This window comes from Nicotiana sylvestris, chromosome 2 (assembly GCF_000393655.2).
Source record: "Nicotiana sylvestris chromosome 2, ASM39365v2, whole genome shotgun sequence".
Lineage (NCBI taxonomy): Eukaryota > Viridiplantae > Streptophyta > Magnoliopsida > Solanales > Solanaceae > Nicotiana > Nicotiana sylvestris.
This window is the reverse complement of record NC_091058.1, coordinates 33050650-33077729: the sequence shown is the minus strand read 5'-3', so window position 1 is coordinate 33077729 and position 27080 is coordinate 33050650. Positions and strand designations below refer to the sequence as shown.

The window sequence follows — 27080 nt, the reverse complement described above, 5'->3', positions numbered from 1 at the left end:
AGCCTAAGATGAGCCCAATCATATCGTGCTTGTGGAAGAGTGACCAACTTTAAGTTGTCATATCTTTCCTTTAAACCATTCCACAAAACAAATGGATCTTTCACTGTGAGATATTCAATTTTCAACCCTTTATCAAGGTGATGGCGCAAGAAAATCAAGGTCTTAGCACAGTCTTGTGTAGATGCTTTATCTTTATCTTTAATGACGTCTCCAAGACCCATTGCATCTAAATGGATTTCAGCATCCAATACCCATGTCATATAGTTCTTGCCCGAAATTTCAAGGGCAACGAACTTTCTTTTCATAATATCAGACATTTAAAAAAATACAAATTTGAGAAAAATTATACCTTAATTTTCTCAAAAATCTTCTTGAGATGGTAGAGCCTTGTGCTGATAACGTGTTATGAAATATAATCCAAAATAACAATATAGAACAAGCAAAACAAACTAAGAGATATAGATAGAAAGAGAGGAAGAGAGATTCTTATTTCTTCTTCAATTGTGTGTATTTTCCTATCTATTACAAGACCTTTATATAGGCATAAAATGTGAAGAAAATATGTCATGGAATATGTCATTGAACATACAAAATATGTCATTGAACATACAAAATATGTCATTGAATATGTCATTAAGCATTTGAGATGAAGATCATGGAAGAAGAGTAGACACCCACCATAATGTGATATTTATCATAACAGTTTTCCTATTCTATTATTCTTTTTTAAAAAAATCTTTTAATTCATTCTTTTATCACAAGTTCACTTGAGATCTTTTCAATGTTACTAATGAATTATCTATAAATAATATTTAAATAACTTGATAATAAATATTTTTACACTTTCGCGTATAAAGTTAATTCTTCTGATTTTTAAAAAAAATTGTGTTTCCTCTCTCTTCCAACTCCATCTTAGCGGTATTCAAACCTTAGCTTCTATCCCCAAAATTACAAGTCACACACGTGATTTTCATGACTTATTTCCAGTGCGAAATCATGACTTAACCATTTTCGTCTTTAATAATGTTAGTATTGAAATTATTATATTTTAAAAAATTTTGTTCAGACTAAGTTATTGAAAGTTTAGTAAAGTTTACATATAACTTTGTGCTATGCGTCGAAACTATTGGGTTCAGATGAATCCAATGTCAAAAAAGTGCATCCGTCACTACTCGTCTCTCTCCTATCTTCGATAACGGTGCATCCATCCTCTAGAAATTCTAAATTCGCCTCTGTGTGATGCTCTTGGATTTCCTCCAAATTCTCACAACGAGAAATAAGTGCAAGAAGCAGAGAGAGAGACAACACAAGAGTAAGAGCCTGAATCTAAAGGCTTACAAAAATATTCTTCAGATTGCTCTCTGCATAGGACCGTAGGAGTATAAAATGATAATAGGAGTTCCACCAATAGAGTTTCATGAATTCTTGCAAGGTATATCTTATAATTCTGACGTTGTTTGTTAACAAACCATTTCAACTTTTACAGCAAGTCGATCACCTCGCTCAGTTTCTATCATCTCTAATGTGGCTATCTGAAGTATTAATTTTGCAAAATTACATATATTCAACTTTTTATTGAATGATGTGATAGATTGAACACATGAATAATGTGACAGAGCGGATGTCTTCAACTGACATGACTTTTCGGGCCCAAATGATGTTCTTTCTGGTCGTTGCTTGGAGAGATCGGAGCAGTTTGACGAATATAAATACAGGTTTCTCGATGAACTTTCTAATTTATAATTTACCATTTGTTATTATGAAATTTATTTTGTACAAGTGTTATGGTAGATATTTATTATGTTATGATTTTGAAATATCCTAATTTGTAGGCATGTGATGACTGAAAATAACATATGGTTATAAATTAATTTCGTTTTCCTTCTGCCAAATAAAATTGATTAATTAATATTTAATTTGTAACCATGCATAAAATATTATGGATAATTATTTTCAAGGTTGAAAGATATAAAATAAGCTTAAATTAATATTTAAAATATTCTTGTGATCATGATAAAAATTAAAGTTTACATAAATATTGTTTACCGATTAGTGACATATTATCATAAATCTGATCTCTTCAGCGAAATATAACATATTAATATTTTATGTATTATGCTCGACAGCAAAAAATATGAACAATTTTAAATTTGTGATCCACATTGGTCATTTAAAGCTCTTGAATTTTAGTCTTATTTATTTAAATAAGTCTCATTTAGTTAAATGGAATGAAAAAGGAGATCACCTTACCGTGTTAAACTAATGTGAAGAAAGGACCATCGTAACCAGACGAAGGTATAAAGCTCTAAAGTTTATTGAAGAAGAAGAAATTGAATACTTTTGAATAGTACATAGAATATATGGAACTTTCCCCTTAATTTTATCTTACTTTGATTACCTAATTTTCAATAGGTAGATAAAAGATGGATCATTATGCAATTCATTTTTTTTATATCCACCAATGATATTATTTGGATTCTAACACTTATTGATGTATAAATAAATATTACTTATAGGTGTATATGATGAAATTGAAATTTTTTGCATGACATATACATTCAAACAGGAATAGTGAGGCTTAAAATATTGTAGAAAAGAGAAATCAATCTTGATAATACAATTGATATTAGTATGGCTGAAGGATATAAAAAATATCACAAATTGTTTGACCAAAAAGTATTGAGTTTTTTTGCTAAACTAAATAAATAAGAAGACTTTAGGTAAATCTTAGCCAACGATAATTTATTCCAGATCTAGGATAGAAGATGAGAATAAGCAAGCATAACACCATAAGATTTAAATGTAATATTTATTAAATCACATCGTATAAGAAGACGATGGTGGTTTCCGTAATGCTTAACAATCAATGAAGAATATATGAGTGGAAAAGGTCACCAATCTTTAATAAGGTAGAACCCTATACATTGGGTGTGATGAACCAACAATCTATGTTGAAGTTCCGAGCTTCCTTGCTTCTTTCTCCTCCATAGGGAGAGATGGTGATCCCTCTTCTTTTTGGGGAATATCTGTATTTTTGTCCCCCCCTCTTTACCCAACGGTCTTTACCCATAGTATCTAGGTCATTCGACTGTATTATGGGCCGACCCCTTGAAATACCACGATATTCAATTCGGCCCAGATGTCCTAAATACGCGATCTCGACCGCGGCCGAGGTGCATATCGTTACAGTGGTATGGATATAACAGTCCCAGGTAACCTTTCGCCGTCCCTTCCCACGCCGATTCTTGTCTTCAGATTTTGACCCATACACAAATGACTAGAAGAATAGAAATAGAGTTGGTCGAAAAAATATGTTTGTTTGATTTTAATTTATTCATAAGAGAATGCTAGCTTTAAATTAAACTAAATTAAATTAAATATTCAAATATATATGCATTGAGTAATATATATATATATATTAACAAGTCAACATCAAGTTTAGTACTAGTCCGGTAAAAGAAATACCCGCGAAGCGTGGGAGAGAAAGGAAATTCAGACGTCATAGAAAAGTTATTCCTGGTAATAGAGATCTCAACTCAAGATAAAATATTTATTTTAGGTAAATTCTTATTCTTTCCTTCCCCGAACTCAAGGATATCGGTTTCTCGGGGTTAGAAATTGGGAAAACTTACACAAATGTCTCAAATAAATCTAACTTACCAACATCTAGCTATTAGTCATAGACTTATCAAAACTAGCCAACAAAAATTGAAAAACCAAAAAATAGGGTTCTTTTTATCAAAGAATTACATGCAAAAATCACCTTTCATATTTTAAGCGTGATTAGCAACATTAGATACAAGACGGAAAGGAAATTTCATGGACGGGGTAGCAAATAAGGTGATAAAATATAAAAATCTATACAATATTCCAAAAATCTAAACAAAAAAGGAACTTTTTCAATGGATATAGTTGAAATTCATTGAAAATATATAGATAAGTCAATATACAAAATTTGAGGAAGATTGGAGGCGATTTGGACTGGTTTTGTATCAAAATTCGTAATTAAATCAAGTTCAAAAAAGTCTTCTACGACACATGTATCACGCATGTATTTCACACACAGGCATACATGGATATACATGTGATACACAATTGATACAAATATGATACATATGTAATACACAAATGATACACACTGTGATACACATATCATTTTTTTTCATGTTCAGCATTTACTTCGAATTTTCAATTCAAACCGCCTCAAAACTTCACCAAATCATTCCAAAACTGAGATTCAAGCTCCTTAAGTTGTGCCAAATCTATTCTAATAATACTCCACTCAAAACAAATCAAAAATTTGATTTTTTTTTTGCTACAAATAGCTAATTGGATAATTTGGCTAATATTAGTAATATTTTATCAATTGGCCAATTTTTGTAATGAGCTACTTATAAATGGACATAGCTGGTAATTTCCCTAGAAATTGTGCAAGATGAGTGTTATAGATGTTGTTTGCAGAAAAGATGGTATAAAAAGATTTCACCTATTCTTTTAGGAGGTGACCAATTATTATTTTTTGTTGTATATAAGTGAGAGTCTTATAAACGTTACCAAATCATAGCCCATCATATCTATTTCTATTCCTATACTATAAACGGGGATAATCAGGTAGCTCATGGTCAGCATGTCTGTCTGACCCAATTTCGATTACTTTTGAAATTGTGGCTTTTTTTGAATGACCACTTGTAAATTCGACTATTTTTGAATTATCCCAATTTGTAGCCTAACACGTGTAGCCCAACTATCAACTCACCGCTTGATTTCTCTAACTACATCCGACACTGGTGAGAAGCTCCATCTGCAAAGTCCTCTTCTTCAAACGGCTCTTCGCTTAATATCTCTGCTCTCTCTCACTCCTCCCCTCTGTCTATTGATATTTCCTACTGGGTAATCTTCTTCTCATCTTGTGTTTCTTGCATTGATTTGTTTCAATCGCTGATAATATGCTAGGTATTTGTGTTTTCCCCTGAATAGCAAGGGGATTCCTGCAGATAAAGTGAAACATGTTAATAAATTTTGTTCTCTAGGTGTTTGACAAAATTCTTCAACCAGGTTTTCAATTAGATTTCTTATGCATGGTCCTGTCTTTTGTTTTATCTGGTTTCATTCTTTGGTTACATTTTGAGTTAGGGCATTTTGACGCACGAATAGGAAATCTCTGCCTGACATTGCAAGAAGTTTCATTAGCTTATCAAGTGGTGTTTTTGAGTTGAAAGCTTTCTTTCTGTCTTCATTTTAGATAGTCATCAAGATTGATTTTCCTTTGCTTAAGAAATAATTTTGGTTTACTAACAGAGGTATCCCGAGCGGCAGTGACACAAGGTTTGAAATGCATGTATTATGTAGATAGCTCTGCAATTTGGATCCTGCTTTAGCTACTATTATTTTGGTATATTTTTGCCAACAAAGCGGATATTACTTAATAAAAATTTACAATGTTAGAATCGATTGAAACAATAATTATTTTACTGCTTGGCTGGAAAAACTTTAACATCCTGCTATAAATTTGATCAATTAAAGAGAATTCCCTTTCCTTTCTTCTGGATACCATGAAACCTTTGTTGTTAAATTATTATTTGTGGCTTGAATTATTTCTTTGTATTTTTAGGAAACCCATAATCCCTATAGGTTTAGGAAAACCCATTGTCCTAATAGATTTGGGAAAGGTAAACCTATAGTCCTTGTCAAATTGGGAAATCTTTCTCATATATGTTTGGGACCTTTTGGGATCTATATATAGGGGTTGTAGTTGGGGATTCTATAGATTGTATTGTGTTTTTCTTCTCATTCATAGTGGAAAGCTCTCTCTTCTTTTGCCCCGAGGATTAGGCTTAGCCGAATCTCGTTAAATCCTTGTGTTGATTTTTCTTCTCTATTTGCTTTGTGTGAGATTGTGTGCTAGTTAACCCACGAAATTCCGTAACAATTGGTATCAGAGCAAGGTTCGGGTTTCTACACATAATTTAGGGTTAAGATGTCTTCATCATCTTCAACAAAGTACTAAGTAGAGAAATTTGATGGAGGTTCTAGTTTCAGTCTATGGAAGATTAGGATGAAATCGTCCCTGGTGTTACAAGGATTATGGAAAGCAATTGATGAGGATTTTCCTGAAGATATAAAAGAGACAAAGAAGGAAGACCTAAAGGAGAGGGCTTTGAGTGCGATCTTCATGAGCGTTACAGATAGCGTTCGTCGAGAAATTGCTGAAGAAACTTTTGCAGCAACGACATGGAAGAAGCTAGAAGATCTGTATTCTAAGAAATCGCTGACGAACTGCCTCTACCTAAAAAAGAGGTTATACAATCTCCGTATTAATGAAGGTACACATGTTAAAACTCACCTTGATGAGTTTAATTCAATTATAATGGACCTGAAGAATGTGGATATCAAAATTGAGAGTGAGGATCAGTCCTTTATTGTGTTATGTTCTTTACCACTGTTTTATGATACTTTTACTGATACATTGCTATATGGGAAAGATAATATTTCACTAGAATATGTTAGTAATGCACTAAAATCTAAAGAGTTGAAAAAGAGACAACAGAATTGAGGGCGAGGGTCTTGTGATTAGAGGAAAAACAAAACAAAAGGAATTTAAAAGGAAAAAGTCAACCGCAAGATCAAAGTCTAGAGAAAGAAAGCAAAATTGTTATGAGTGCGGGGAGCAAGGTCACTACAAGAGAGATTGTCCTAAGCAGAAGGAGAAAAGAGGGAAGCAGAAAATAGATAATTCGACAAATATTATTGACACTGGCAATAATTTTGATGATAGTGATTATGTAGGGGAAGTTTGTGCTGTGAGTTCTAGTCATGGGCAAAATTTGCTTTCCACATGTGTCCACACAGGAATTGGTTTGCAACTTACAAATAAATGAGTGGGACTGTCTATATGGGAGATGATAATCCATTACCAATAGAGGGGGTTGGTAACATCAAATTAAGAATGTTCGACGGAATTATCAGAAACATTAAGTGTTGGCATGTTCCTCGGATAAAGAAATATTTGATTTCTCTTTCGACTTTGGATGATCAAGGGTACAAATTTCACTCCGAGAATGGAATACTTAAAGTGTGTAAAGGCTCCATGGTACTCATGAATGGTAAACTACATTCTAAATTATATCATCTTCGGTCTAGTATAGTTGAAGGGGAAGCTGCTGTAGCTTCTGGGAAAAGTGATCTGAATCAGTCTCAGTTGTGGCACTTGCGACTTGGCCATAGGAGTGATAATGGATTGTCTTTGTTGAGTAAGCAGAATTTGCTAAATGGGTATAAAAATCAAGTTTTGAATTTTTCTGAGCATTGTGTCTTTGGTAAACAGACAAGGGTAAAGTTCATCAACAAGGCTGAGCACAAGACCAGAGACAAGTTAGATTATATACACTCTGACTTGTGGGGTCCAAACAGAGTTCCCTCCAAGAGTGGTGCCAGGTATTTTATGACTTTGATTGATGATTACTCAAGGATGGTGTGAGTGTATTTTCTGAAAACAAAAGATGAAGCATTTTCGACATGAAGACGATGGTTGAGAGACAAACGGAAAGAAAAGTTAAGCGTCTTCGAACTGACAATGGGTTAGAATTTTGCAATTCTGAGTTCGATAATTTTTGCAGCAGGGAGGGCATAGTGAGACACTGCACTTGTGTTGGAACACCACAACAAAATGGTATTGCAGAACGTATGAATAGAACGCTTTGTGATAGGGCACGAAGCATGCTTTCACACTCATGTGTTAGCAAAGATTTTTGGGTTGAAGCAATCAATACAGCTTGTTATTTGGTCAATAGATTTTCATCCACAGCTACTGAGTTCAAAACTCCTTTTGAGGTATGGTTCGGTTCGCCTGCTGATTATTCAAATTTAAGGGTATTTGGTTGTCCTGCTTATGCTCATGTGAGGGATAGAAAACTTGAGCCGAGGGCAAAGAAGTGCATATTTCTAGGGTATGCAACTGGAGTGAAAGGTTATAGGTTGTGGTACACAGATCAAAAGACTCCAGGGTTAATTATCAGTAGGGATGTAATATTCAATGAATCTGCCTCACTGGACAGTCAGAGGGATAAGGCAATAGCAGAAACAGATCATGGTGTCAGTGACCGCATGGAGTTAGAAATTGAATCTCCACTAGCTCAGCCCAGTAGTTCTAAAGTAAAGGAAGTGGAGGAGGTGCAAAATATTGATCAAGAAGATAATGTTGATGCACCTGCGCAACAACTCTATAGCATTGCAATAGGCAGAGAGAAGAGAATGATCAACCGACCGCAAAGGTTTGCAAATGTAGTTGATGGGAATCTCCTTGGATATACGAATCCAGTGGGATTTGCTTTGGCAGTTGCAGAGACCGTTGATGCATTTGAGTGTTATAGCTACTCATAAGCTATTTAGAGTACATAACCAAATCGACGGATTAGTGCTATGGCTAAAGAGGTTGAGTCTCTTAACAAGTTTAGGCATTGCCTAGACTTGATTGGTGTGTGCAGTACTCAATAGAGCCCTTGCGAGGGATGAGGGCAATGTAGAGAGACGTTGTTCCTGTTGATGAAGAGAATTCAAGTCAAGGGGAAGATTTGTTATTTGTGGCTTGAATTATTTTCTTGTATTTTTAGGAAACCCATAATCTCTATAGGTTTAGGAAAACCCATTGTCCTAATAGATTTGGGAAAGGAAAACCTATAGTCCTTGTCAAATTGGGAAACCTTTCTAATATATGTTTGAGACCTTTTGAGATCTATATATAGGGGTTGTAGTTGGGGATTATATAGATTGTATTGTGCTTTTCTTCTCATTCATAGTGAAAAAACTCTCTCTTCTTTTGCCCCGAGAATTAGGCTTAGCCGAACCTCGTTAAATCCTTGTGTTGATTTTTCTTCTTTATTTGTTTTGTGTGAGATTGTGTGCTAGTTAACCCACGATATTCCGCAACACACATAAAATCTAAATAGTGACTTACTGCAGTACTTGTGATTTTCGAATTTGAACTTGCCTCCTACCTTCATGACAGAGGCGCAACATGTTTCTTCTTTTTTAGTTTCTCTTGATGATATGTGGTCTCTAAACTAAGTTATCTATTGTATGTTAATATAAGATATATACTCACTGACTCTTTGGATGGTTTATCGATCACTAGGTAATATAATTTAATTAACAATGGATGTATAACATCATTTAACTGTTCACTTTGCAATACAAACTGTAAACAAACTATCAAATAATATTTTAACGTATCTTAATATGTGCACTTATACAATTTCGCTGATCATTTTATATCGAATACAAAAATCTATCTGATAAATTAAAAAGGATACGATTAAGACGACAAACTTCCCTTACCTTCTGTGCTTTTAGCACTACTTCTGACATTGTATAATATCATTGAATATAAAATATTTGAAACTTTCTTTTCGGGATAAATACACAAAGGAAAAGTTTTTACCTGTTGCAATGCATGTACGCCGTCTTCTTGCTTGTTCTTCTGTCTGTTTTCTTGAAAATGTGAGGATGTGTTACATATACATAGCTTGAAGAAGGAGGATTTACTGTCTATTATAGTTACATCCTTCACTGATGTGTTTTCATTTATTGCTTCACAGTTGTGAAGTTATTTTTCTCTGTTACGATAAAATTGCTTTTTAACCACTAATGTCTTCTCCTATTTCGTACAATAATTTTGATAATGTATATGACATTGTTAATGATTTGTTTTTATTAGTAATCTAGCTGAAAGGATTAAAGTATTTCGGTGTTACAATATTAATTGCAGGATTTCTTCGTACAACGAATCCTTACTATCTGGTGTGATTATCTTTGAACCTTACCAAGATTAGATAAAATGCATGTTGTTGTCTCAAATGAAGTGCTTGCGTGTGACATCAATAATACATTAGAGCTTCTAAAATGCTATATCTTTAATCAATTACTATTTTGGAGATTTTACATAGTAGAAGAACATAATAATTCCAATGAATACTTTATTATTTTTCACTTTTGGTTTATTTTATAGTGAACTATTTTTAATTTGGAAATTACTTGAATATTAACTTATTGGAATATGAGGTATCCTGGATTTTGCTTATTGTGTTTACTTTTGGTTGCTTGTAGATTTGTCACTGTGAGACTTTCAGTACTCAAAACTCCGGATTCACATACAAGTAAAAGATAATTGCAATGGATAGCCAATCTGATCCTCACGCTTTCGCTTTTTCTGCAGCTGAGGTTCTTTTACTTCTCTATCCACACTGATATTCTTAGCTTTTTAAAAAAAATTCTCATTTTCTCTTCGCACAATCAAATTGATGAAATTTTCATCTGATTTTCTATTTGACTTATGCTTTTAAAGGATATTTGTGCTCTATATTTCTTAGAATTTGTTTCATTTCCTCTTACCATTGTGGATTTACATAGAAGTACAAGTTTCAGTGAAAATAAATGTTGCACCTATATTTTTCCAAATCCATGCCTATTGTCACTAAAGATAAAAGAGTAGTGGGTGCAGCAAGTAATCTATATGCACTAACTTAAAAATCCAAGATCTGCTTCTATTTTTAATACAAATCACCTTTTAGTAATTTCACTTTATTTTGTGTTGTTTCATGCTCTTAAGTAATGCCAAAGCGGTGAGCTTTAGTTTCTTGTTTATCGCTTGTGCAGTTGGAATTTTTTCAAAAGATGATACATGCCAAACATGAGAATGGATCCTCTCAATCTTGTATATGTATTATTTTCCTCCTTTAATTAAATTTATTTTACATAAGCTTTGTAGTGTTTTGTGCTAATTTTGTTTTGAATATTCAAATTATCTGTCCACAAATAGCAACACAGGTGCCTCTTTGGTTAGCAGTTGGTGTTAAAAAACAAAGGAAAATGTACTATCAGACCTCCTGAATCCATGTCCATTGGTAAGTTTTTTAGTTGTTGGGTGACTCTACCGATCTGTGCTCCCAAGTGCAGCGACCAGTTGATTTAAGTTTTGATTCGAATTTGTTTGTTTTGTCTTCTATTTTGGAGAAACTGTTACACACTATTTTACTAGGTTAGTTATTGCTAGCTCAACTTGTATGTCCGTATAAGACTATGAAATCTAGAGTAAGAGTATCCTTAAGCAAAGGTTCAGTATTGGAATAGAGACGGGCCAAAATAGATTAGAATGGTAAAGAGGCTCCATATAGTGACCTCAACTTGTGTGGGGTTGAGGGATAGTAGGGATAGTAGTAGTTATTATATATTTGTTGCTAGATTATCTTACCTGATAAAAAATAATGTATTCTTCTGAGTGGTTACTGGTTTGTTATAGGGTAGAGGGAGTTGTGGTGTCTCCAAACAACTGAGTTTGTTTGAATTGGACAATTCATATATTAGTTTGTTTCTTTTTCTATTATAGTTTTCTATTGATTGTGTTTTGGGATTTGGTTATATAGTTTAAATACAACAGTTTTATCATAACAGTGAAAGATATCAACTGGGCTAAGATCCTTTCTTTTTGGTATTATGCATGCTTATTGAATTGACATATGCGGACGTTGTGGGTTGACGACATTACTGTCTCATCTGCTACATCTTTAGAGGCCCATCATACTCATTGTTTCACCTCAGAATTTCTTCCAATTACTAATAAGTCTCATGTTTCCTTGCTTAAAACACAGTCATGCTAATAATACACTACCAAAACTAAATAGTAAAATTCAATTTCTGCAGAGCCAAATTCCAAGTTGTTCATTTCTTTTAATTTGATTTTCTTTTGGTATTTTATCCCAGTTATACCAGTAGTTTCTTAGAGCCTTGTTTTAACTTTCAAGGCCAATCTACCCTTTGAGCTTAAGATTGTGTCACTACAAGTTTAACTCTAATACTCCTTTATTCCTGTTTCACTCTTAGATGAGAATGTGCATAGTTCAAGAATGCCTGATAGCTCTAACACGAGCAGGGAAATGAAGAAAACCAAAGTTGATCAGGCTCAACACAGAGAAATTTCAGGCAATTCTATGATGTATAGGAGCTAAGATTTTGTTGGTGATCTATTGTGTATAGTTAAAGTTTAGATTCAGTGACAATAACATTAAACACTATGCTTTTGCAGAACACTTCAAATCACATGTCTTCTCAAATACTTGATTCAGAAGAAAAATAAAACACCTATACTTCATTTCATTGTTGCTGAAATTAAAAAACTTTTCAACCTCTTTGCAATTTGAATTATGTGTTAAGCTCACAAATACCTCCTAATAGATTTTAATGTTGTCACGTTTTGGTAAATGTTAGAATGTGCATGCTGTTTATGCTATTCGTTTGATAATTTTGACGAAAATAAAAATGTTAGTGGATCTGCTAACATACCCAGGCATAACCTCACTAGTACTGGACATAAATCGCAAGCTTATGGTAACTAAGGGTTGACCGAAGCCGAGCGAGTGACGACGGCGCGAGGTACTTCTCTATATAAGCACAAAAATTTTCTTTAATTTTTTCGATGAGGGACAAAGTGCATTAGTAAAGGAAATAGCTTCAAACTTTTCGTTTCTCTCCAAATCTTTTCCCTTCATTTCCTATTCACACCTCTTATCTAATTAGATTTAAAAAAAACCAACATGCTGATCAGTAGTTTCCAACTATAGATGAGATGAGATTGCGGTATCATACATTGCAAGTAATGAGCCAACATGCTAAAGATTCCACAAAAAAATTTATATTTGCATCAAATAAATGAATGCAACACAAAAACTTTTATCACTTATCATGCTCGTTGTTGATAAAATATCCTTAAATACAGTAACACGAAGTTTCAAAAATCATTATAATTCTTCAACACACGCTAGTTACTTTGATAATATGAAAAGTTACAAATTAAGAGGGGTGAGTTGATTATTTCTTGATCAAGCTAAACATAGCTATCAAGTAAAAGTTAAAACTGTTACTCCAAATTCGAGCGTGTGGTTTGGTGGTCGATAAATATGAAAATCATGACAGGGGCAAGCTAACCAGAAAATGTGAAACTCAAACACCACTGTTATTTAAAAATAAAAATAAAATTACTACTCTTCAAATAAAAAAGGGAAAAAAACGAAAAGAAAAAGAGAACCGTGAGTCATGTTACCGAGTTCAATCAGAACAGAAACCCCCAACTTCCAGCTCACTCTTAAACCCTAGACTTTCACCAGTCCCCACTCATCACTCCCCTAAAGGTCAAAGCTCAGCCAAACAATGGCGAATCGCCGATGCGTTCAAACCCTAACCCGTCATTTAACATATCTTCTATCTCCGGAGCCATCTTCTCTCCATTCCCTTACTTCCGTTTCCCCTCAAATCCTAACCCCAAAACTACTCAATTCCCTTAACGCACTCACGTCCTCCCCAAAATGCCCCCACATTACCACTAAAATTTCATCTTTCCACCGGAATTTCTGTTCCAATCGACCGATCAATAGCGATGATGACGAGGAGGGAAGTGAAGAAGAAACTGATGATGATGATTATGATGATGATCAGGACGTGGAGGGTTTGGAGTCGAATAGTGAGCCCAGCAGAGAGTACACTCCAGAGGAGAAAGAACACGAGGCAGCTGAAATTGGGTATAAGGTCATCGGCCCACTTCAGAAATCGGACCGGGTCTTCAAACCATATGAACCCGTTTTCGCCATTGTTCAGGTTAATTGCTGTTTCCTGTATACCTTATAATCGACTATATGAATGTCTATGCTATTTTTTATTGACTTAATATATTAGGAGTTTTTTTAACACTATAGATTGTATACGTTTACTGATAAATAAAGTATCTTTAATTGTGACCTTTGGAGAATTGAAGCTGTTGTCTTTTGTTATGTAGATTGGTTCTCACCAGTTTAAAGTGAGCAATGGTGATTCCATTTTTACTGAGAAACTGAAGTTCTGCGAAGTTAATGACAAGGTAAGTTGGGTTCTTGCTTTCTGGAAGTTGTGTACAAAGTTGATGTCTTTTTCTTATGCATACCACCAACAGAAGACACCTTGAGGACGTTGTAGCAGCGGGCGCTAACTTAGTAAAAATATATGTCTTAAAAATTGTTCAACAGTTCATATAGTTAAAATCAAATGCAAGTGTGCAGTGCAGATGCACCCGCTGCTCTCATACTAAATTTACCCTAACTGCTGAAATTTCATCAGGAAAAAAACTAAAGGCTGAGTTTAGGGTTGTGGCTGTCACAGGTCTGGTTGGATTGTGACCATGTATCGTTTTTTTTAAGCTCTGTTGTTTGTTCAAGTAAGGAATGATGGGGTAAAGGGATACTCTAAGTGCTTATTTGAGCTTTATGTGCCTCGTCCCTCTGGATATGTTAAATGCTCAATTTCTACCAAACCTTAAGTAGGACTGCAGGAGCTAGTTGATGATCTCCTTAGTTCTTTGTGCAAATGTATTAGGTCTCAGTCCACTACTTTTATCTTTGCTCTTCTCAATAGATTATTTACTACTGACCTTGCATCAATTGGCATTACTTGAAAGAAAAGGCTCCAGAGCAATTCTCAAGGAAAAAGTTGAGAAAAAAGTATATCTATAACATCAATTAAGTGGTGATATACGTGGAAAAAAGTTTAAGATATTTATTATTAGATGTGGGAAATTTCATAATTCTATTTTTAACTCATCTGATGCTTGATGAAAAGGGGGAAAAGGAAGTTACCCTTTTATTGCTTTTGGAATTTGATAATTACCCTCCTCTTGTTATGTAATATCCCTGTAATTCCTCTGTAGTTTTCCTTAATTAAAGAGGCCTTTTTCATAAAACCACACAACTTTGGGTTGATTAAGAAAAAGGAAAATGCATAAGTACCCCCCTGACCTATACCCGAATTCCCAACTACACACTTTTTCTTTTTTCGGAAATCCTATTACCCCCCTAAACTTATTTTAAATGGAATTATTTGCACCCTTTACGCTGGCAACCAAACTCTTGGCAAGTGGTGAGCTACACGTGCCCCCACATGTATTTTTAGTACTTTTTTTATTCTTTCTGCTTTTTCTTATCCTTTTTTCTTATTATTCTCATTTTTTGGGTTATTTCATTCTCTTTCTTTTTGTTTTGGTCACCGGCAGCATAAAATGGTGGTCGTTGGAATTTCACAAACACCATTTTTTCGGCGAATTTTTTTTTCCGGCGACAAATTTTTTATCCTGATCTAAGTGTGTTTTGTTTTATATATATATAAATTTTTCTTGAAAGTTGAATTTATGAGTGGGAGTAAGAGCAAAAGAAATAAAAACGAATATAAGCTGAGAAAACTTTTTCCAGTTAAAATTTCAATACATTATTTTTTTTCCGGCGTGGGAAGGTTTTCCGATGATGAATTCCCCCCCCCCCCAAATCTGAGTGTATTTTGGTTTTCTTATGAATAGATCTTTCTGAGAGTTTAATTTGTGTGTGAAAAGAAAAAATGGAAGAAAAACGGTTAGACAAAGTCGCCGGTGAATGAATATCCGCCGGAATTAGAGAGGAAACGAAAAAAAAGGAAAAGAAAAAAGACAAAGGAAAAGGAAAAGGAAGAGGAAAAAAATCGTAAAAAAAATAAAAAATAATTTAAAAATCATTTTTTCTTGCTTCTCACTCTCCTTTGGGAGAGTAAAATACAAACACTCTGACACGTCAGCGTTAAGGGTGCAAATAATTCCATTTAAAATAAGTTTAGGGGGGTAATATGATTCTCGCAAAGAAAAAGTATGTAGTTGGGAATCCGGGTATAGGTAAGGGGGTAATTATGCATTTTCCCATTAAGAAAACATGCAACTATTTTTTTTTTTTGAAAACCATGATTCTTTCTCCTGTCATCAGTTTATTCTTTAATCTTCAGGTTTTTGATGGTAGAAAGTAAATGCAAATTAGACCACTGGGACTTTGAGATGAAACAACCTTATAATATTTTCTGTGTATCCTAGACAGTGTTGTCAAATGCGTGCTTAAGCCCTGAAGCGAGGCTCAAAACATGTTGAGTGCTTCGCCTCGCTTTGTGGGTGCTTCAGTGTCACATCAAGGCTCTAAGGCATACTTTTCCTGCCAATGAGTGTGATGCTGAAAAGGCGACACTAAACAATTGATCTTTCACTTTATCGTAATTTTTTTTTCAATTTCTTTGTCCATATATTTGTTATTTATGCTTATAATTATTGGTCTTGGACTATATATACATATTGTTACTTTTTCTCCAGTTGCGCCTCTTTTCACTAAATGGACCTTAGAGATTTTTTGCGCTTTTGCCTTTGATAACACTGATCCTAGATATTATTGCAAAATGAGTTTCCTTGTCTTAATATACAGGTATAATACTGTAAAAAGGGCTAATGAGACTATTTGTTACGTACTTGCGTTGGAGAAGAATTGACAAGTGTTTATAATTAGAATAGGGTAGTATGCCTTCTGTTCTAAAATTATGTAAAGTATAAAAGGAGACTTGAATTATATTGCTGGAAATGGACATCTTTTGAGCTGTGCATGCACAAAATTCTTGGGTTCCATAATCCATATGAAACTAATTGGCTTTGATATCTTTCGATGCCAAGGGAAGATGCTAATTTTTTTGGTTTCCAACTTAGTTAGAAGTAACTACCACCATAGTAATTGTTTAGAAAACAAATCTTATGGGTTCAGTTTAATATAGAGGAAAGAGGAACAAACTCATAACCCTTAAATATAATGTGGCTTGTGTTTAATGATAGGTTTTAGTTCTAATACAAGCTGAAGCACAAGATAAGCTTCAAAGTGCAGGATCACGTTGCGCATGAGACCTTGACCCTGATGAAGCTTGCTATGTGCTTCCCAGTGTTATCAAAAGCGAAAAGCACAAAAAACTCTAAGGTCCATTGGGGCTTTAAGCGCAAAGCCAAATAAAGAGAGGGCTTTAATGGAGAAAGGCACAAATGGAGAAAATATACAAATATGTATGTGTAGTCCAAGATTAATTAATAATTATAAATGTGAATAACAAATACTCTCTCCGTTTCAATTTATGTGATCCTATTTGACTGGACACGAAGTTTAAGAAAAAAGAGAAACTTTTGAATTTGTGGTGTAAAATGAGGCATATATATTATGTATTGCTACAAATCATTGCATAAAAGTAAATTATTTCCAAATATGAAAATGAGTCATCTTTTTGGCACGGACTAAAAATAAAATAAATTCACATAAATTGAAATGGGGGGAGTATATGGACAGAGAAAGTAAAAAAGAATTATTATAAAGTGAAATATCAATTGTTTAGTGTCGCCTCTTCAGATTACGCCCATTGGCAAGGAAATGTATGCCTTAGAGTCTTGATGACGACATTGAAGCGCCCGCTAAGCGAGGCGAAGCGCGCAACATGTTTTGAGCCTCGCTTCAGGGCTTAAGCGCGCTTTAAGCACGCCTTTGACAACACTGGTGCTTCCCCTCTCTCACTTTAGTTTTTGCCTGTCTTTTACTTGTGAAAAATGCTTGTACATTGGAATTACCTTCACGTGAGTGCATAACTATGTCATGTTTTGTGTTCAGTTAATACTAAACAAGGTTTTGCTGCTGGGCTCAACGTCTCAGACAATCATTGGCAGGCCTATATTGCCGGATGCAGCTGTTCATGCTGTCGTTGAGGAGCATGTAAGATAGTTGTGTCATGAGTCTACCTTTGCCTTTAGTTTGTTTGCATATTTACTTGTGTATTTTCTGGTTGACTAGTGAGTTCCCATGAAGCTTGAGAAGTTGGATTAGCAATTTCCTCAAAAACCACTTTTTAATCCTTTAAAATATATTAAAAGAATAAGTTCTTATTTGAATGAATTCTATAAGGAGTTGTTGAGAGGAATACTTATCCCAAGGAAAAAAAGGTTCATCGAGGGCCGGCTCTGACTTGTTTGGGACTGAGGTGTGATTGTTGTTATTTTTTAAATGATCTATATTTCATCACTGTTGAAAAGGTATTGCACATATTGCACTACCAGTAACCACTTATGGTAAGTGGACTGATATTAGTAATATACAATACCTCAAGAATGGTTTGTGTATTTACCAGAACTTCATTTTTCAGTAGTTATAACTGTTAGCTTCAATTATATTACTTATTGGATCTTGCTGAGCTTATTCGAGGAATGCCACAGATGTGGAACTAGGTTCAGTTCTTCAGGCTTTGAGCTTGGATGGTCGCATAACTTACTTCATATATGCACACACACATCTCATTTTATTCCAGATAGGTTAGGATATTTAATCTGTCCTTCTCTTGGTCCAGGCATTAGATGCTAAAGTACTTATATTCAAGAAGAAGAGACGGAAGAATTATCGACGAACACGAGGACATCGACAGGTTAGTCATTGATTCATCCACAATGAACATACTGCCTGAAACACAGCTATGTTTTTTACTCATTGTTACTTCTCATCCTCTTTTCCTATTCATTTCTAGGAATTAACAAAATTGAGGATTACGGATATACAAGGAATTGAGAAACCTGAAGTGGCACCCCCTCTTAAAACAGAGAAGAAAGGTGTTAAGAAGGTAGCAGTAGCAGCTTAAAGATGCTAAAAAGTTTTAGTAATAGTTGAGTAAGGGATATTTGGCATATACAGCTGACATGGCTCAGCTTTTTCCATTCTCGTCCTGTCTTATAAGATTTATGTGAGAACGCAGATGCCACATGTGTTCAGGTGTTAAAGTGGCATGAGATGGAGGGCAATGATTATGTTGTAGGCTTAACATAGTTGAATCTTGAGGGTATATTCGGTTACGAGAACACATCGCCTATAAAGCTTAGAGAATAATATTTTCTTTTAGAGGAGTATGTCCTACTCTCAAGTCATTGGTGGTTTTGTTTTCTTTGCTGGTTTCCCCTTTCCGTACGTGTTGTCATATTGCACGGCTTTAGCTGTTGGACTATGCAAAATATGGTGAGACATGATCAGCTTTGACTGGATATTTGGTTTTTGCATTGCTTTGTATAAAACATTAGCGTTGTTGTTTAGCAAATAAAGGGAAAACTATTGCTGTAGTGTCCAAGGAAAACGAAGTGTATGAGGGACTATATTAATGCAGCTGGTACCTTAAGCATGTATCCACACTCGTGCATTTTTCAGACCTTATATCTTGTATCTTGTTTCTTAGTTTTTGCGGCATTATGCGCTTATGCAAACTTGTAGTCGAGAACCATGTTAAATGAAGGCCCAACACTAGGTTTGGGTCCTGGATTTCCACTGGATGCGGCTTGTTAGTCAAAAATTTCTTGCAAAATTTTCCATCTTTAAGTGTGGGCGAGGAACAAAGTTAGAATGGAAACTACATTCTGCTGGATTGCAAATTGAAGACTTTTACCTCTGCGCAGCTTACTGATTATGGTAAAAGAAATCTCAACATATCTGTAGTGGTCTTAATAGTTCAAAAGCCAGGGGTTATTTGAGCACCATTTTTCTTCGCTCCTTCCTCTTTCTCTTGTTCTGTAATTAATCTCTATTTTCAATGCCATAAACTTTGACGTACAAAAGTATTTTTGTAATCTTACTGTCACAATTATCGTGGTTCTAATCTAAAGTTGATTAGCCCTATTGCTTATTTCCGAAATTGTCGTGTCCAACCCCAAGGAAAAAGTAAATTTCATGCGGCTTCCCACCCTTATCCCCTTCTTAACCTCCTTTTGTATGACTAATTAATAGGATGAAAAGGATTCGAAGCTGAGGGCAGCTTAGCTTGAACTCTTTTTGTCAAGCAAAATACAAAAGGACTTGCCCTTAGTTGACCAAGTATGCCAGTTTTTGTTGGTCAAGCAAAAACAGATGAATTGAAAAGCCTCCCCACCAGTGGTGGAGCAGTGACCTAGATATTCTTTTATGTATAGTAAAGGATTTCTTTTGTTAATGTGATAAAACAATAATTGAATTTGCCTTACCATAGTGTAATTTTCTGATAAAAGGGATTGGATTGACCCCCTTTGGACCTACATTATCCTCTACCCTCACCCTTTAGAAAAAATACAAAGAGAAAAGAAAGATAACAAGCTCTAAATATTTCCATACAATAGTAACATAACAGACAGGAGGCACCAAGTATATTGCTTTAAGCATTCAGTTTCGAATTTAATTTTTGTTAACCATATGTCGCATTATCGAACTTCTGAGTTTACAACTTGTGGAAACAGAGATTGTAACAGTAGTCACCACAGACACTTTCCAAATACACTCTCTGTCCCACTTCTTGATAGAAGAAGATCTTGGGTGTGTGCAAAACATAGCTTGCAGGTATATAGTTCTTTAAAAGACAGCTTATGCACAAAGTATCTCGCATTCATGCAAGCTCTAAGAAGGGCCACACCTTCTAGGGGGTGTGATGTAGACAGTCTACCCTAATACAAGCATTATTGATTGCTTCCACAACTTAAACTCGTGACCTAAAGATCACACGAAGCCAACTTTACAATTGCTCCTCGAAGTATATCTTCTTAGTTGACTCCAAAACAAAACTTGAGATTAGGATGAACCTTCTCTTCACTTTTATGTCGCCACTAACTAAGTACAATAGTTCAAGAAGACTGTTTTTCATTTTCTTATGCTCCACTTATTAGATTGGCCCTACCTTCTTTTTAAAAAGTACATAACTTTCGTCCTATATATTTCATTTACATTTTTCCATCTTTACAATCACTATGCTTCCATTTGTTGTCACTTAATGGAGATTTAAATTTGAAGAATTCAGATTTTAATTTATTTTTTCTCATGAGCAATCAATTATTTTCTTTGAATAGATCCGATTCATTCAAATCTTGTTTAAAGTCCTAAAATCATTAAGAAATTGTGGAAGATACCTCTCCTCACCAAAAAAAAAAAAAAGAAGAAAAAGAAAAAGAAAAAGAAAAAGAAAGAAAGTACTTGAAAGTGGATTTTACTTTATTTATTTATTTATTTATTTTTAACCTTTTTTCTTGTTAAACAAATAAAACAGAAACAAGTGGATATCACTAGAATTGCCCACCTATTAACCTAAGTATCATTGATGAACAAAGCTGGGAAAAGGAATAAGGGGACTTCTCAGTGCTCCAACTTGTATTTTTAATTAAAAAACTAATAATGGAATTCTTTGTCATAGACTCATAGTATATACTCTATAGTCCCTCCCACTCACGACGACTCTTTTAGCCTCCACCCCCACTCACAAAACTTCATTTTCATTAACATGTGGAGTGCTTCTACTTTCGTCCTAAGATTTTATAATTATCTTCTCACTGTTTTAGAGGTATATATATTGTTATATAAGAAAATGAATCTAATATCTTTATTGCTACGCAGAATGTGTGATAATTTGTACATAGAAGTAAATACTAATCAAATTGAGGAAACTACGTACTTATGGCCATGAAGTACTTATCTTCTTATATATATTTTCAACTTTTCACAACCACTAGATAGAAAGATAGGACTCAAGTCCCTTTATCCATATCAAACATAGGTAAATAAGATGTTTTGAATCTTTAAACATAATTATGTAACATTTCAAAATCTATGAGTATATATTCTAAAAGGTCGCGAGACATTAAAAAAAAAAAATCTAAAATATGTCTAAATTTTCAATCGCGCATGGTCTTGTAACGTTTACATAAAAATGCAACAGAACAAGATTAATGCTTTATATTAATTCTTATAATCTCAAAAAGGGGAAATTCGACCCATCGCACCGCCCCTCGGAAGCTTCAATTATTCACTAATTTGTAGCAATAGGATTTGAATATTAATTCTCCCTCTTTACTTTTATGCATTCCTTTCTTGAGGTTTCCAACTCAACTCCAATTAGATTCTATATTTATGCTGTATATGGCTGAGTGTCCTTTTGAGTTGTTCCTCACATTTCATCTTTTCGTCCTTGGCTAGTTAACATGTGAATTTGCTCACTAGACTTTTATACTTTGCATTGAATATTGGTGAATGCGCTATAACAAAGACAATATATCACAAAATTGATATATATTATAGCTGAACAACAGTTTCTCATAGCGCCATAATTTCGTATTGCTCAACTACGATTATATTATATGTTGTAAAAGTAATACAGTCAAACAACCTCTCTATAACAGCTTTGTTTGTTCCGATATTTTTTGGCTGCTATAGTGAGGTGCTGTTATAAAGAACATATAATATAACATAACATAAAAATTGGTTCCGAAAAAACTTGACTTTTATAACGAATGGTTATTATATAGAGATGCTGTTATAGAGAGGTCTAACTATACACACTACAAATTCTGACTGCTCTATTGATTTCTCTTAGGCAGCTGGATAAGAATAAACAAGAAATTGATGGTTTATGCTTTAAAGGAGCATTAGGGGTGTACAAACCGAACCAGAAATCCGTACCAAATCGAAAAGTCAAACCAAACTGATTAAAATCCCCGATTAGGTTTGGTTTGATTTGGTTTGGTATTGAGTAAAAAAAATCTGAACCAAACCGACATATAAATATATAATTATTATATATACTTTTAAGACTTTTTATAGAATTTTCTTTAAAAAAAATCTAGAAATATTTGCGATTCTCTTATGGGATGTAATATTTAGTTAAATATGAAGTGCTCCTTTTTTATTAACTTTAAATAATGGGTTGTATAATCACTTTCTAATCAAGTGTTACTGAAATGCGCCAAATTCTTTGTTCTTCCATATTCATATGCTAAGATCTATTAAATCTTATATCTTTTTCAAATTTGAAGTGATATTTCGATAATTTAAACTAAATAGAATATATCATTATATAGGTAACATATTAATTTTTATATTTAATTATTAAATTCGGTTAATGTTGAAAGTGTCCATCAACGAAAAATTATTGTCACACGACTAAAAAAAACTACTATCATGTGTTATTAAGAGAATTCTCCCACAAGAATATTTTAATAGGTGATATGTTTGTCAATTTTTTCAATTTTTTCTAAACATATATTTACTTATAAAAAATTAGCAAAGTAAGATTGAAATAATATTCATGTAACAGAAAACCCGAAAAAATCGAAAAACCCGATAAAACCGAACCAATCCAAACCGATATAGTTGGTTTGGTTTAATTTTGATAAAAGACCGAACCAACCCGATCCATGTACACCTTAAGTAGCATCATCCCTTCTTTCAAATTCCCTTTCTATGGGAGAAATGATAGGGTTAATTATTACCTAGTGCTTTCAATATTTTGAGTATACTTACGGCAGAAATGACATGTGTTTCATACCATTAAGAGTTAATATAGGAGGGATAGAATTGCTCCATTCTTAATTAGAAGTCCTCGAGTTCGAGCTATGCGTTTGGAAAAGATCATAGTAGGGCGCTTCGCCTTTTGCTGCGCTTTACGCGACGTGAATAGGGGGAGCTTCAATATGCAAGTATAGAACATCGAGTAGGAACCAAAAATATGACAAGGGTTTCGTAGATGTGAAAGGAAGCTGAGTTTTAGTGTATTTGGTTCCATTACCACTGCTCATTGAATTGATGGAGGAATATTATTGTGAAAGAAGCAAAAATCTTGATAAATTGACCAGATTAGTTACAAATATTAAAGCACATGGGCATGAGCATTTTGTGCCTCTCCTTTCTGAAATAAGAATGAATTGTTTGATAATAATTTCAACAACATCATGACTTCCCACTAATAACGTTATAGAATCAAAGTGTTGTTGTTCCACCATTACGTATATATTCTCATTTCTCGAACCAACTTAATGATGTTAGGTCTTTTTCCTTAATAGTAGAGTGGTAAGATTCCTACTCAACGGCCTTTTTATTTTCTTGTTCTGATTTTTTGGCATTTTAAATTAATTATCACATGCCCCTGGACATCAATTCATTGGTCGAGTATCGATAAGGCAAACGTTGACAATCGAACATAGTGTGTGATAATATTAAATATATCAGTACCGGTTTTATACTGAGAAATACCTAGGTCGATTTTAAACAAATATTCGGTTGATTATTTGAAGATTCATATGGTACTGTGTATATCAAAATAACAGTTGATTAAAAGGTGGTAAATTACTAGTTAATTAATATCTTACTACTTTTTACTAAAAGAAAAATGAAGGTTGATAAATATACTAGTTAATTTATGCTTTTCTGGGTCTATAACTAATGAAGTTGCTTAATTATGCTGACTATTATTCTCTGTTGCGTGTGGGATACATTATGCACTTTAATTATATTATGTAGTTTTTTAGGTTGGAAAAGAGTGTTCAAAGGCAAGTAGCAAACTTATTTTGGGTGTTGTTGAAAATTAAAATTGTTTTCTTTAACAAAATCAACTTTTGGAGTATGATTGCGTTGGTTGTTGAAAATATCTTTCTTGCTTTACGATGAAGGGTATAGAAGAATAACCTACGTCTTTTAATAGTGTACTAATTGTCATTCTTCCCCACTTTACAAATTCATTAACCAAATTAAACTAAGCATCTAATTTCAATAATTATGATGCGTATTCTCTGTTATTTATTTACTAATTCCTTAATTAGTTCCTCATCTATAACCAATTAACCATACGAAACGAAATGAAACATGACAATATATTAAGGCCCTGTTTGGCCATGAGTTTTGCCAAAATAATTTTGGGATTTATTTTCAAAACTCATGTTTGGCCATAAATTTTGCCCACCTTTTGGCAAAATTCCAAAATTACCCCAATTGCTGATTTTGGGCCAAAATCCTAAAACTTGGGAATTATATACATGTTTTTCCAAAATAAAGTTGGAAAATATGTTTTGAAAACGTATGGCCAAACACATTTTCATCTTCAAACCAAACTTCACCCAAATCAGATTTTTCAAAACAAATTTGAAATCTATGGTCAAACGCTAGCTAAGTCTATTTGTCCTTTTCTGTTTTGGTTTTTTGGTTGGTTGGATGAATTTAAACATTTAATTTGAAACTCCAAAATAATTGTGGAGTCATTATAAACTCTTTTGAAACAAATTACATGACTGATGTGAGATGTTGTATGTATATCTCGAACAACAAGATGTTTGATTTAACTTAGAGATGGATCTAAAATATAAAATTTAAGTGTTCGAGTTCGAATTTTTTTTGATACAAATATAAATTAAAATTTGAAACAAAATAACTGAATTCGGATAAACCAAAGTCTCTTACCGTCTAGACTCTACGTTAGCATGTACTTTAATTATGCCTGCAATTCAGATTCATGATTGGCGGACCAATAAGGGTTGTGGTGGAGTAATAAGTACTCTTTCATTCTTAACTAAAGGTTTCAGATTTAAGCCTTGGGTATAATGGCAGAGCCAAGATTTTCATTAAGGCGAGTCAAAATATAAAGAAACAAACTCGCCAAGAAGTCAATGTGTGTCATTATATAGTATATATATATATTTAAAAATATTACCGAACTAAACAGTGTAATTTTTCGACGAAAGGGTGTCAACGTGCATGTGGCTCCGGCAGTGCTTGGGTATGAAGTCGTCTTTGATAAGGAGTACTTTAATTACCTTAATGTGAGACTTTCGAACGTAAATCCGAATTTAGTCGGATCCCAATGCAGGCCAGACATAGATGGGGAAACCAAAAAATAAAGACCTGATTGGCGGTCCCTGCGCCTAATAACTAAGTCCAAAACCTACTGCAAAAAAAGAAGAAGAAAAAAAGAAGAAAGTGAATTCAAGGGGAAAAAAATACAATCATGTAAAGTACTGGAGCTTTGAAACCCACCAAAAACGTAAAAAGAAAAAAAAAATGTGAAAAGGTAGAGATGAGTTACTGAAGTGGAAAGAGATTCAAAATTAGGAAAATGTCATTTTCACTCCCCCAAAAACTTCCACTTTGTAAAAATGCCTTTCCAACTAAGATTAGTGCATAATGCTGTTACCTTTGGACCTAATTCCAAGATTGCACCTAAAAAAAGATCACATATCCATCTTTACTTCATTATATACATACACGACCCAAAATTTAATTCAAACAACTTCTTCATTTGGCATTAGTAAAGAGTCAAGTTGCAACTGAGAGTGAACAAATGACTTGTAAAAGTTAAACAATTTGGCCTTTTTGGATTCATCATATATATCTCCTTAGAACATTTCTATAGATAGTATGTTTCCTGTTTGTCTGAAACCAAAGATTCTGTTGCATGTACTGATCATGTTTCAATTACCGAGTTATACTTTCTTTACTTAATTCACATGATCATCAAAAGATGAATTATAGTCTCGTACGATTTTTCATACACACCATTAACGTAAACAACTGCTCTACAATTGCACAAGCATGATTAAGCAGTCTAAATGACCTACTTCCAGAATGAAAAATACTGCACAAGTAGTTGGGTACGAAGTTTAATTAATTTTGGAGATCGCAGATGGTCACTACTACTAAAAAAAAATAAAAAATTAGCGACAGACAAATTCTGTTGCTAAACAAAAAAATCTGTCGCTAATCCTATTTAGTGCTGGATTAGCAACAGATTATCAAGAAATTCTATTAGCTACGAGGGATTTAGTGACAGATTAGTGATAAAGTTCATAGCTAATTCTTCCAATTCTTTTCTTAGTGGGTGGATTGAGGTTTCAGGAAGTAATAATGGTCTCAACCAATCATACGTATCTAATAATATTGATGAGCTTAAATATTATGCGCTGAAAGTGCAAAAAAAAAAAAAAAAACTTACAGAAACAAGTAAGGTAGATTATATTGAAATGCCCTTTTTGAATTTGCATGATTTATGAGAAGGAATAAACATATTATGCTAGACAAAAGTGGCATGCTTCTAATATTATGCAATTGTTTCTTCACGAAACAAAAACTAAGTAAAAGAATATTCTTGGAAGATTTCTTCTGACATTGACATAATAATACTATGTAGTTGTTGGAAACTTGAGCAAAAAACCTAGGACGCTTTTTAGTTCCTAGATTTAATAAACTTCTCTTGTTTTTGGTATTGATCAAGTGTGGTGGAAAAGATTGTAATCCAAACACTGAATAATCAGTAGCTCTCATCACCAAACTTTACTAAGAAAAGTGTGAATAATTTAACCAAATTATGACTAGACAAAAGGTGATCGCTTTTTTGAACAATGTCTCTTGGTATTGTTGAATGGAGCAGTTAGAGTAGATTTGATAAGACTA

At 33.8% G+C, this 27080-nt stretch overlaps 1 protein-coding gene and 1 long non-coding RNA gene across 3 annotated transcripts; both read left to right on the top strand.

The window, feature by feature from the left end:
• The first annotated feature begins 4774 nt into the window (after window positions 1–4774).
• LOC104223556 (uncharacterized) lies at window positions 4775–12147 on the top strand. 2 transcript variants are annotated; one of them, XR_011405278.1, is made up of 5 exons: window positions 4785–4890; window positions 10102–10215; window positions 10651–10714; window positions 10814–10898; window positions 11875–12147. It is a non-coding gene; the product is annotated as an uncharacterized lncRNA (long non-coding RNA). The 2 variants fall into 2 exon arrangements; XR_011405277.1 differs by lacking the exon at window positions 10651–10714 and having other exon boundaries at window positions 4775–4890.
• Window positions 12148–13070: 923 nt separating this feature from the next.
• LOC104223554 (large ribosomal subunit protein bL21m-like) lies at window positions 13071–19063 on the top strand. Its single transcript, XM_009775016.2, has 5 exons — window positions 13071–13641; window positions 13820–13900; window positions 17493–17594; window positions 18223–18297; window positions 18397–19063. The coding sequence occupies exons 1-5, from the start codon at window positions 13198–13200 to the stop codon at window positions 18505–18507; spliced, it is 813 nt and encodes a 270-aa protein (XP_009773318.1). The 5' UTR covers window positions 13071–13197; the 3' UTR covers window positions 18508–19063.
• Window positions 19064–27080: the final 8017 nt, after the last annotated feature.

Excerpts from the sequence above, each read along its gene's own strand:
- LOC104223554 (XM_009775016.2), top strand. The coding sequence starts at position 13,198 with ATGGCGAATCGCCGATGCGTTCAAACCCTAACCCGTCATTTAACATAT. Across the intron at positions 13,642-13,819 it reads CCGTTTTCGCCATTGTTCAG|ATTGGTTCTCACCAGTTTAA; the intron begins GTTAATTGCTGT and ends TTTGTTATGTAG. Across the intron at positions 18,298-18,396 it reads GAACACGAGGACATCGACAG|GAATTAACAAAATTGAGGAT; the intron begins GTTAGTCATTGA and ends ATTCATTTCTAG.